The sequence below is a fragment of the Odocoileus virginianus genome, chromosome 25 (assembly GCF_023699985.2).
Source record: "Odocoileus virginianus isolate 20LAN1187 ecotype Illinois chromosome 25, Ovbor_1.2, whole genome shotgun sequence".
NCBI lineage: Eukaryota > Metazoa > Chordata > Mammalia > Artiodactyla > Cervidae > Odocoileus > Odocoileus virginianus.
The window spans coordinates 4,377,138-4,390,066 of NC_069698.1; the positions used below are offsets into that span (position 1 = coordinate 4,377,138).

At 38.8% G+C, this 12,929-nt stretch overlaps 1 protein-coding gene across 1 annotated transcript in view; it reads right to left on the minus strand.

Moving 5' to 3' along the window:
- BBX (BBX high mobility group box domain containing) overlaps positions 1 to 12,929 on the minus strand; it is a 283,080-nt gene that overhangs the window by 74,722 nt on the left and 195,429 nt on the right. The window contains exons 5-6 of the mRNA XM_020883608.2: positions 11,940 to 12,182; positions 1,455 to 1,653 (exon numbers count right to left, since the gene is read on the minus strand). Of these exons, the coding sequence (XP_020739267.1) occupies positions 1,455 to 1,653; positions 11,940 to 12,182 (442 nt within the window). The remainder of the gene's footprint in view (positions 1 to 1,454; positions 1,654 to 11,939; positions 12,183 to 12,929) is intronic.

A 12,929-nucleotide genomic window follows, 5' to 3' on the forward strand; every position in this document is an offset into this window, starting at 1 on the left:
GACTTAGAAGTGGTAGAAAAACCAATGGAAGATACATGCTAATCAAAGGAATTCATTTAGAAGCCAGTCAAGATATACTCTGATTTGGTCCTGATGATAAAGTATTTTCTAAAAACTCTTACTGACACAATCTGGGGATTCTAGAAGCAGCAAGCAGGTTGAAGCTTAAATTGTACAAAGTAACAGCTGAAACAAGGACAGATCTCTATTCTGATTCCTCTGAGATATGCAAAGCATCACTTTGTAAACTCACCTAGAATTATACCACAGATATTTACATAACAATCACCTGAAGACTGTGTTCCCCCAGAATGGCCATGGTGTCAGACTGCATTTCTTAGATTTACAAGTGACACCACCACATCATTAGATGCCACAAGTCACACATCAAACTGTTAAATCTCATTAGGCCTGCTGGCGATTAAAAAGTGAAGTGTCATCACAATGGCACTTGTGAGCAGTTGAGTTGCTGCTCAACTTCCATTTCCAAGCTTTCTATTTTGCAAGCTGTTCAGAACTCCCATTTTGAAGAAAATCTGTTTGTACTAATGACACGGGAACCCTCTAGCTCCAGACCAGTTTCAACGCTTCCATCCTACCCAGCCTCCCTAACTCATCCTGGAAACTTCTCTTGATTATGGTATTATAATAGCTAGGAAGACAGAACCATTTGCAGGGTGAATACAAACACTTTATTTCGTGGTAATAAATGCTGTAACATTCCTGACCACCCAGAGAATATTAAGGGCTCAGAACAAATGGGACCATCTGGAATGTTCAATTTGCCGGGCCCGTAAAGGAATGGGACGGCAATTACCGCTAAACAAACAGCTGTCAGATCCATCCTAGATTTGTGATGGTGCTGTTCATCCTCCTGCCCTCGATGTTTCATATCCTCAAACGATCTGCATAATTGTGGCTTCTTAGGTATGCAACTCAACTAAGGTGCTTACAGTGTGTGTTAGAGGCTCAGCCGTGTCCGACTCTGAGACCCCATGAGCTGTAGCCCGCCAGGTTCCCGTCCATGGGATTCTCCAGGCAAGAAAACTGGAGTGGGCTGCCATTTCTTCTCCAGAGAAGGTGCTTATGGGGAACAACTAAATAGTGGGCGCGAGTGTGTACGCTATTTTGTTACATTACAAAATCCTTGAGCTCCTGACAGTCTCCACATTGTTGTCTGCTTTTCCATATCACTGTCAGGAATCCACAGGTGTTTACAACAGCTCCACCACTTGGTCTAACCCTCCTTTCTTTAATTATATATACACACACACACACACACACATTCTAAAACATGTTATACTCCAGAGCTTTAAGCTATGGTACATTTTTGCCATTACTTCCCATCAGTCATAAATTTTGCTTTTCTCTCCCTCTCTATTACCTGTTAGAAATACTGCCTACATGAACTGCCCTAGTCTTAAAGAACAGGGAAAATTAGTGTTTAAACGCACCGGCCATTCCAAAGTTAAGCTGAGGCATTTCTTCAGCCTTTGTTTTCTTGGGGCTTGGCAAGTCTCTTGAAGACTCAGATGGAAAGGCCCATAGTTTCTTTCGTGGATTGACAGTGGTAGGTGCTGGGGATTTCACAGGCTTGTTTGTGGTAGGACACCATTTGTAGCCGGGATTTGCTTTCATAAACGCATCTTTATACTATAAATAAAGAACAGACAACATATTTTAATTAACACATAGATTGGCCAGGTTCTAATAGCCTTCACCTTACTCCTCTATTAAGATACTGAATTAAAAAAAAAAAAAACCACTTCTGTGCCTTTCCTTGTAGAAGAATGACAACCTCCGTACGGGGCTTTAGAGCTAGGACATGAGTTTATCTACTAGAACGTTCATTTGTGGGATGAGGGTTCAGAGGCAACAAATTTTGTCTTTCAGCTCTCATTATTCTTTTCTCTTTCCAGTATCCAAATTCAGATCTCCGCCTGATCTTGGTGGAGAAAGGGAGTTATCTGTCATGTTATTTGTCATGTGTATCTATTTCAAAGCAGGTATCAGATGCACATTACAAACGTGAGTCAATACTAGGGTCAATAACTAGATTCTGCTCACTGCTTAATTTGGTAAGTTAAAATTTAAAACAAGCTTTACTGTACAGGTGAATACAGGCAAATCTTACAGAGCAATGTCATCAGTTGTGGGATAAATGAACCAAGATGAAGAGTGGCATGGCAGCGCATGATGATGAACTTCTCAGTTATCTGCAGGGGCATGTAGGAGCAAGAGTCCCGGACACAGAGTCTGATTACCTGGGTTCAAACCCACCTCCGCTGTGAGTCAGTGGTGGACGTTAAGCAAGTTGCACAACCTTCCTCAGCCTCAGTTCCTCCTTAAAGCTACAAAGCGTAACTGCACCTGATCACATCCCAGGGGTTTGCAATGAACGCATGTGATCACTGGAGTAAACGTAAAGAGAGCTGTGATGTGTGAGGTCGCAATTAATCCATCACAACGTGGAGGTTTTCAGCCTACGGTATCTTCTTTTCTCCTTTATTTTTCTATGGTTTTCTCCCTCTTTCCCAACTCTGCCACCCCCTTTCCCGACAATAAAATTAAATAAAATATGTGTATGCTATTCATGTTCTATTACCAAAATTATGTCATTTGATAGAATATATTTTTATGTATTCTTCAATGATTTCGTTATTACTGTTAGATACCTTATTTAATTAATATTATCTGTTCAATCCTATAAAGCTTGCTTTTCAAAATGAATACTGTGTGTAAAATTAATTTAGTATAAGATTGAAACAGCTTTTTAAACTAACCCATTTAAAAAAGAAGTTCCTTTACCCTTAGTGTTAAAACAGTATATCTGATCAAACTAATAAACATCACTTCACTTTAAATCATATAAATGAAAATTGTACTGTAGACAACATAATGCAAAGTTAGTAGGCAATGGTTTAGTATGACCGCCCAGAGTTACCTTTGATTCAAATTTTCTGAATAATCTTTTTCCTGTTGTTAAACTGAAAGCTGTGCATCTGCACACTGATATATAGGTACATGCGGAAGGAAGATACAGTAAGATGAGTTCTACTTTTCTTACAAAAATAATTAAAACGGGATACCAAGGCCAGATCCAAACTAGAACTTATCATCACACAGCAGAATAAATTTGGGGGTATCACCATTCCACGCCAGTCAGGATGGCTGTTATCCAAAAGTCTACAAGCAATAAATGCTGGAGAGGGTGTGGAGAAAAGGGAACCCTCTTACACTGTTGGTGGGAATGCAAACTAGTACAGCCGCTATGGAGAACAGTGTGGAGATTCCTTAAAGAACTGGAAATAGAACTGCCATATGAGCCAGCAATCCCACTTCTGGGCATACACACCGAGGAAACCAGATCTGAAAGAGACACGTGCACCCCAATGTTCATCACAGCACTGTTTATAATAGCCAGGACATGGAAGCAACCTAGATACCCATCAGCAGACGAATGGATGAGGAAGCTGTGGTACATATACACCATGGAATATTACTCAGCCATTAAAAAGAATTCATTTGAATCAGTTCTAATGAGATGGATGAAACTGGAGCCCATTATACAGAGTGAAGTAAGCCAGAAAGGTAAAGACCAATACAGTATACTAACGCATATATATGGAATTTAGAAAGATGGTAACGATAACCCTATATGCAAAACAAAAAGAGACTCAGATGTACAGAACAGACTTGTGGACTCTGTGGGAGAAGGCGAGGGTGGGATGTTTCAAGAGAACAGCATTGAAACATGTATATTATCTAGGGTGAAACAGATCACCAGCCCAGGTTGGATGCATGAGACAAGTGCTCGGGGCTGGTGCACTGGGAAGACCCAGAGGGATCGGGTGGAGAGGGAGGTGGGAGGGGGGATCGGGATGGGGAATACATGTAAATCCATGGCTGATTCATGTCAATGTATGACAAAAAACCACTACAATATTGTAAACTAATTAGCCTCCAACTAATAAAAATAAATGAAAAAAAAAATTGGGGGGTATCAATCAAAAGTAAGAGGTACTCTATACAAACACATTCACATGCATGAGAGGGATTTACATGTTTGTAAAGCTGAGGCAGACAAACAGTTTCGCTTGCTGTCTGGAGGTGGAAAGTGACAAATGAAAGGGTGAGATGAAAACCAAAGTAGCAGACACCATGCATCATCATTCTGTCCCAGCAAAAGGCACACAAGCTGCAACAGTAGGATGAACAGTCATTTGAATAAAAGTCACCACTCTATAAAGTAACAAAGGACTATCAAAGTAACATATCTGTCACAAGACATTTAAAAGAAAGTTTTTGATACTTCTGGTGTTTTGTTTTTTTTTTTTAAGAAAAAGTCCCAACTGTGAAAGATCCTAGATGGATGGATGTCACTAGATTTCAGATTTCCTCTGTTTCCAGGTGTCACCTTCTTCCCTTCCTATGTCGTCAATCTGCTAGATAATATAGTTCTTTCTCAGGAAATATTATATCCTTTTCTAAGAATCACTTACCAATTTGCTTTGATGAAAATCTACATGTGCAATGAAAACAACTTACTGTCATTCTTATGAATGAATTATTACCAGCACTGACTATTCTTAAAAGCACTGATGGTATTAATAAGGGCTAGCTTAAACTAACTTATGATATGCAGTTGTGCTGAAGACAACGTAAAGCGGTGACAATCACTGACCATAAACATCGCTTTCTCTTGCACTTATTTTACCTGCTCAGTCACCTCCATCTCCAATACTTTATAAGGACTAGATGACAGACACTGGTTAAACACGGGGCATGAAAAGAGCATGAATTAGTCTCTGTTTCCAAATTGATTGCAATCCACAATCAGCCACTCAAACATACCACTTCTTTTAATACACGTTCCACATTCCCCCGGCTCCAGCATGATAACTGTTTTTCAGTGGGTCTGTGAGAAGTGGACCATAAAGAAGGCTGCGTTTGAACTGGGGTGCTGGAGAAGACTCGAGAGTCCCTTGGACCGCAAGGAGATCCAACCAGTCAATTCTAAAGGAAATCAACCCTGAATATTCATTGGAAGGACTGATAGTGAAGCTGAAGCTCTAATACTTTGGCCACCTGATGTGAAGAGCTAACTCACTGGAAAATGTCCTAATGGTGGGAAAGACAGGGTGAGATGGTTGGATGGCATCACAGACTCAATGGACATGAGTCTGAGTAAACTTCTGGAGATAGTGAAGGACAAGGAAGCCTGGGTGTGCTGTAGTTCATGGGGTTGCAAAGAGTCAGACACGACTTACCAACTGAACAATAACCACTGAAGCTACCTATGTGCAGGACAAATGGCAGAAGACAGGCCTGGAGTATGTGGGGTTTTATGGAAAATGGAAACTGAGAATTCAGTATGAGGATCAATACTATGTAAATGAACCGCAATATTAATCTTGTATATTCTTAAACGCAATGTAAAATGAGACAGCAAAGGGTTAAGAATGAAGGAGACAAGAGAAGAACAAACAGCCCTTGTCCTTACGAAGTTTAGAGCTTAGATGGAGAAGCCATAAATTCAGGAACGGACAGACAGGCCGGCACAGGCAGTGTATGAACCCCAAGTGGGGGTGGAAGCAGGAGGTGCCGCAGGGCATGAGGGTGTCCGTCCTGGGGGCCCAGCACACCATCAATCACTGGTTCTGATGCAGCTATAGGAGACAACAGAAAGGCTGAATCATTTGTTGTGATGAGGTTATTAGGAGAGGGATTACAGAGAAAGCTGAGTAAGGGAGAAATCAGAAACAGCTATATATAGTCTGAAGCAAATAGCTGAGTGAAACTATCAGCACGCTGGTCAACCATGTGGGCAAAAATCCATCAGCACAAGATTGAAAGGACCAAAGAGACAGGCCCACTCATCTGGATCCCAAGGGAGGGCTCTCCTGCTGGGGGTAGAGGGGGAAGCTCAGTTATCCTTCACAAACATCCATCACAGGCTATCGGTCCTATCCCCGAGGTAACTAACCTCTTGCTATAATTCTTATTTTCAAACATCTCCCATTAAAATAAAAACTCCCTTACTAAATTCTTTTTTATTTTGCAAATTTCTAACTAATTAGATAATCTAAGTGAATCGACTTTATAGGCACAGTTCCTGACTTACAGAAGGTGCTTATGAGTAAATGTTGGCCCTCCTCTCTCCAATCTCAACCACCACCAGACTTCATTAGCAATGATAATACACCACTGCTATTCAGTAATAGTATTAAATACATATCCTTGACGCAGTATTTGGTCTACTTTATATATGACAATGGCATTAATATAAACCAAAAGACAGTATTATGTTAATCTTTAAAAAACTGGTTCTCAAAATTACTTTCACAGATCATTTATAAGAATGGGAAATTTGATCTTAGACAGCATCTTAAGGAAAGGTGTACTTATTAATTGTTCTCCAAGTATTTGTTCTTAACTGGAGGTGGGGCGGGAGGGCTGGCTCAAAAAGTCCGGCAGTATTTCTTGCAGTCTAGCTCTTCTCAACAGAGAGAGAGAATAATAACCCTGTTGAGGTAAAGTAATAAGGGACCCTAGGAATATCTATACAAATAAAGAGAGCTGATACTGGTGCAAATATGTGAAATATCACCACGATAAAAAAAATAATCTACCACAATTATATGAGATTATTCAGTAATTATCTTGTTTTCAAAAAAAGGCATAATACATTTTAAATTCTGTAACTTTGCAGGGACTAAGTGAATCTTTAGCGTAATAAATTTTGAGATGGCTAATGAATTTGGAGACAACTGCACCTCCTCATAGTGGCAGGCAGAAGTCACATGCAGGGTGGAAGATGAGAGGAAGATATTTGAGAAGTGGCACTAATTAGTACTTCCCTAGTTCTAGGAACCTTTCCTCATAAAATGTTAAAACTTATCATATAGGTCTGAATTATTCTTACTAGACATTTTAACAGGATGAAAATGAATCAGACCTTTATATGACAGGATGATGAATTAAGTTTATGTATCTGATAGAACTGAAGTATTTTAAATTATACACTAACCTAAGAAACTTTCATGATAAAGCCACTCCAGTAAAAGCCATACATTTCAAAAAGTGACTTGAATAAGTGACCAGGAAGTTATTTGGTTCTCTTGCAGAAAAGTCATAAAGGAATAACTGAGTTGGCTACAGATATGGTTTTGCCTAAATTCCCTGTAAGGATTACTTCAGAGACAGGAGTTCATTTCCACATATAAATTTTTTTAAAGGACAATTTTCCTCCCTAATTTGGGTTAAGGAGGAGAAAGTCTGTTTAATCAGTTAGCACTGATTAAAAATAAAAATTTCAGAATTTCTTTTAAGCTTTAATTTTGGCACTTTATAAAAGGATGGTAGGGGTCTGGGTAAGCAAACATTATCTGCATTTCTGGAAATGCATTAACAGATAATTCATGTACAAGGTGGATTTAGAAAAGGCAGAGGAGCCAGAGATCAAACTGCCAACATCCATTGGATCATAGAAAAAGCAAGAGAATCCCAGAAAAACAATCAGCAAATTAGAAAAACAATTAACAATTAGCAAATGGACTGATATTTCTGAAATCAAGTAGTTAGCTCACTTAATGGAACATCTATTTTGTTAGGAATTATTAATCACATTGGACAGTATCTGCCAAGCTGGGCAAATGATACTTTTAGTTTTGTTGATTCCTATGTTTCAAAGATTAATTGTATATTTTAGTAGCACTTCAGTGTGTTAACAGGTTCTAATGAAAACAGTTTAAAAATTACTAGGTAAAGAAGTATGAAATACAAACATAAGCTTATCAGGAACAGCTAATATTTCATAGCATTTTAAACTTCATGTTTGTGTACACAATGCCTTACTTGCATCTTAACCTCAACCCTGTGAGGGCAGGCATCTTCAACTGTCAATTTTCAAATGTGGAAACTCAGAAGGTCTGAAAATGCAGAAGGCTACCCAAACTCTACTGCTAGTAATGTGCTGCCTTGGATAAGTCACTTAATTCCTCTGGGCTGCAGTGTCCTCAATCTTAAGCTTTCAGAAAATAGTATCTACTTTGTGGGATTATTTTTAGGATTAAATGAGTCAGAATCCTGGAGAGAATAAAGCAATAGTCAAAAATTGATATTATTTCAAAAAATAAACAGGAGTGTTTTTTTTTATAATAAGAAAGTCCTGACATCCAGAACACAGGAATGGGAAAGGCCTCAGAAACAAGAAATTTGAGAACCGTGAAGCCCAAATCTTTGGTTTTGCTACCCACCTCTCCCTAAAGTGCTGGGGCCCCAGTTAAGTCAAACTCAGAAAAACCCACACAGAGTAAGTTACTTCATTAGAGGTAGCGGAAAGTGTCTGATAGAGGAAAGAAATGTCAATTGACAAGCTATGGCTTGACCCAAAAAAGATTCTTGGAAAACCAAAGTGGAAGTTCCAAAGAACAGAAGGGTTAAGAATCATTTAATAAACAGATGAAAACGTGACTATAACTCAATTGTTCACAAAACTCTCACCAAATTACAGATTATAAAATAATTCTTGTATGGAAATAACAAATGTAACACTTGTTCCTCAAGAATGTGGGGATCAATGAGGTTACTTTTAAACTGTATTTTATTGCATGATTCCATTGCTCTTTTATTAACGTACAACCGAGTTTCCAACTTTTCAGGCCAGTTTCTCAAGATGTTCGCTTTTATATCATCATTTCCTATTACTTGCCTGCAAACAGCTCAGGCTTCCGGTAAAACTTTCTCATTCCTAAAGTTGTTCTTATTTTTCCCTATCTGCTCGTATCCTTGCCTTTCTTCTGAATCCTGTGCCAAGGGACATACCAAATTCTACTAACAACTTCATAAAGCCTTTTGAAATACCCCCAACCCCAGCACAAGCAGACTTTTCCCATGAGACCATGGTATTTTTTTACAGTTACCATTTTTAACTTCTTACTCAAATCTCTTGTCTCCCAGTCATCTAAAGTGAGCAACATACACTACAAGGATGCCAGAAGCAAACAGGGAAGACTATCCCAGGGTCCACAGCTTTATGACTGGTCAAGATACTAACTCCAAACAGCCTTAGGTCCCTGCTCTGAAGAACAGGAACACTTGTTGCTGCTATGTCTAACTCTTTGCAACCCCATGGACGGTAGCCTGCCACGCTCCTCTGGGCCATGGGATTTCCCAGGCAAGAACAGTGGAGTGGGTTGCCATTTCCTTCTCCGGGAGATCTTTCCAACCCAGGGATCGAACCCGGGGATCCCGACCGAAGGATCTCTTGCATTGGCAGGTGGATTCTTTACCTCCGAGCCACCAGGGAAGCCCCGAGGGACAATCATAACTGACTTTAAATATTTATGCTTAAGTAACACATCCACTCTGGAATGAACTAACTAGTCAATAAATGCATACATTTTGTCCCATGCCTAGGCTACAAAAACCAAAGCGGGTGGGATAAAGGTCATTCAAAATTGTCTGAACTTCCCAGATCCTCCCCTCTCTTTGGCATTGAGACTCTCTCTATCTGAATAGCATGGGTGATCCTCTATCTTGACTGTCCATTAATTAATTATGATCATTAGTTTAAGTGACAAGTAGAAGTTTCCAGAAATGTTCCAGTAAAAAATGCAGACTTACATTTGCACATCTGTACAAATGTGTACATAAAGATGTTAAAAGGAACAATAATACAGTTTGAGTCTACTAGCAGGCAGCTGCAGAAGCTAGAAGCTATGAATGCCTGCAGCACCATCAGGCATGCTGCTGAATTTAAGAAAGGAATCCAGGTTATACCCTTAGGACAGGTTAAAACCCTCAGAAAACTTGAAACCTTCACTCAACTCCCCCCCCCCCCCCCACCACAATACAAATCAGCCCTGGGAAATAATTTAAAAAACTGAAAAATTCCCAAAGAGGTACTTCCCCTCACCAGATGCACTAATAGAAAATAATCAGACAGCAAGTAATGAGTCAGAGAAAGTTTTAACAAGCGAAAAAACAAGTGACATTTCAATTAAGGCTGTAATATTCACACAAAAAAAACACCAGCCCAATTACCTGCACTCGTTTGTAATTTCAAAACCATTCAGTAAGTAGGTGGAAACAGGTTATCACTTCCGACTAGAAACCAATTGCATAAGGATTTTGAAAGCAGCTGAACCTTCCACACGTGGCACCAGAAGTGAGACATTTCATAAGAGCAACTATGAGCAAGGCGAGTTGTGGGGTGGAAGATCCAGTTGGGGTCTCCACTGGAGTAGTTTGCGGGGGCCGGGGGACGAGGGCACAGCACACCTTGTGAGATTTAGATTTCATTACTCACCACAATGGCAAATATTGTGAAGCTAATTTAGTGACTAGTAAAGGAATTCCTGTATGAAAATAAGACTTCCTCCCTCTTACAAGTGGCCACCTATTGGGTTTATCAATTAGCAGTATTTGAGAAAGTAAACAATTACGGGACAGGCTGCATGTCACCCAAAAACAGTAATCCAAAAACAAACTCAAGAGTTTAATTATAGGAAGCTTATGCAACTCCCTATGAGGTTTCGGATTAACTGTTTTATCACAGAAGCATGACTGTGAAAGGATCTAAAGCTACTTAATGGGAATCTTTTACTGTTAATTACTGTTATGAGAATGAAAATCTCCAGTAGCATTTAAAATCATGTAGATTACTGGAATTGATTTTAAATTTGCTAGATGCTCTACATAGTTAAAATTCTGTCTTTAACAATACAGTTAATTCCTGAAGCCTTATGTGATCATTAATCACACAACAACTATGCTAATCATTTATTCTGGATTCAAATTTCCCTGAACACTGAGTAAGCAATTTTTATGTTCCATGTTAGCCTGGTTAAGTAACTCAATAAAACCACAGCAATTGAAAGAATTATTTTTCTACATACTGAGATGTCTAGTAAAATATCTCACTTGAAACTCTGTATTTGTCCCCTGCTGTACCATCTTGTCATAGAACTTAACCAAATGTTTGGGTGGCTGGGGTTTTTCATGAATCAGTATTATTTGCAAGTTGTAACTCTAAAGAAATATAGGAAGAATTATTTCTTTCAAGTTTAACCACAATGATATTGCTTTGCTTTCCCCTTACTTGCTAAATCCATTACACAATACATTTTAAATGTACAAAGAACTCACACTAACTTAAGATTATTTTAGAAACAGATCAGGATATAACTTTTGAATAAATTAAGTCACATTTTGTAACATACACTCCACTTCTCTGGAAAGCATTCCTGTGTAGAAAGCTACTGCTTACACAGTGCTTACATGCATGCACACACCACAGTCTGTCCTGTTCCACTGCCATTAGTTCCTTGACTGGCTTTGAATACTCATGCTGTACTTACTACCCACAGAAACAAATCAAAGCATATCTTTTGATAACTGTGTATATTACAAAATTTAAAAAAAAATTAGTGCTGGAAGGGATGCAAATTTTGTTCCAACTTTCTCTTTCTAATAACATTGTTTATTAACAGAAAAAAAAAACCACAAAAAACTGAGACCCAGAAATTAACTTAGATATGGTTGCAAAGCTATTTAGCTTTAGAACTAGATCAAGATTGTCATCTTCACCATGGCATGCTCTGACAGCAAAAGCTGGGTTCCTAGAAAAACTAAAAACAAAAATCATTCATAATAAATAAATCACCATTCCTAAAAATCCATCCCTCATGGCCATCAGTGCAATACATACAGTGAGAAAAAACTTCTCGGCAAGAGGTTTCTTTTGGCACCTCACCAGTATTTGCAAGGTGGACGTGGAACCCAGGAATAGGAACAAAGCTTGTATGTCTTCATTTAACACTTGATTCGGGATTCACCTTCATGCTGCTGCTAGACCTTTAGCATGGACTCTGCTAAATGGGGGTTGCAGGATTGGCTGTTCACAGTTACCACAAAGCCTCCTCACTGTAACCTACCTCCTTGGCCATGTCTGTGTATTTCTGCTTTTCCTTTGGATCGAGAACAGCCCACCAATCAGCTAGTATCTTGGTAGCACCTCGGTTATCAAGCCTGGGGTGTTCCTGACGTACAAGAGAGCGATGACGTTTGCAAAATAAGAGAAATGCATTCATTGGTCTCCGGGCTCGCTGTTCTGGTGATTCATCATCTTCAGTTTCACCAACATCTTGCTCTAGGCCATCGGCCCCAAGAAGTTGAACCTATTACCAACAAAACAAAAGCCAAAATGTTTAACATATCCTAGATAACTCTGTTTTTAACAATTAGTGTTTGTTTTTAAATTTTATTTTTCCTTAGTTCTATTTAAACAATTTATAAATGGGGGGGGGGGTTAAAAAACTATCAACCACTATTTGTGGCTGGTAACCAACTTACAATGTTTTCTTTTGCTGAGTTTCTATAGCAACCTGTGCATGTCTCTATTATAGCATATATTACATTGTTGTTATAATTGCCTGATTTTTTTCTCTCACTAACAGTGAGCTCTTTGAGGACAAAACCTCTCTTATTTCCCTCATACACAGTGCCTAGTTTAATGTCTTGTATAATATTAGTACCTAACTAACCACTGGATAAAGGATTAAACCCATTCCATAGTATATGGGTCTCAAAGTTAACAACAATATCCTCATAAAGATACATGAATATTGGTTCTGTCTGTCTCCTTTTTGGAAAGTGCTTTTGTACAGCTAATAATGTGAAAATGAATAAAAATCTAATACAGACTATTTAATGTTTCTGTGCACATCAGAGTGAAGCCTCCTACCATAAAAATCAAAACAGACATCTGACATTATTTGAAGGAAGAACTATGCAAGTAAATTTTCAAGTCTATAGATAATCACACATTCTTGTCTACTGAAATTCTATGGTGATAGGGCTTAAACTTTCAAAACTGCTTTTGAATCCTCCATTTTTCTAAGCATCTCATTCAATTCAAGATCTTC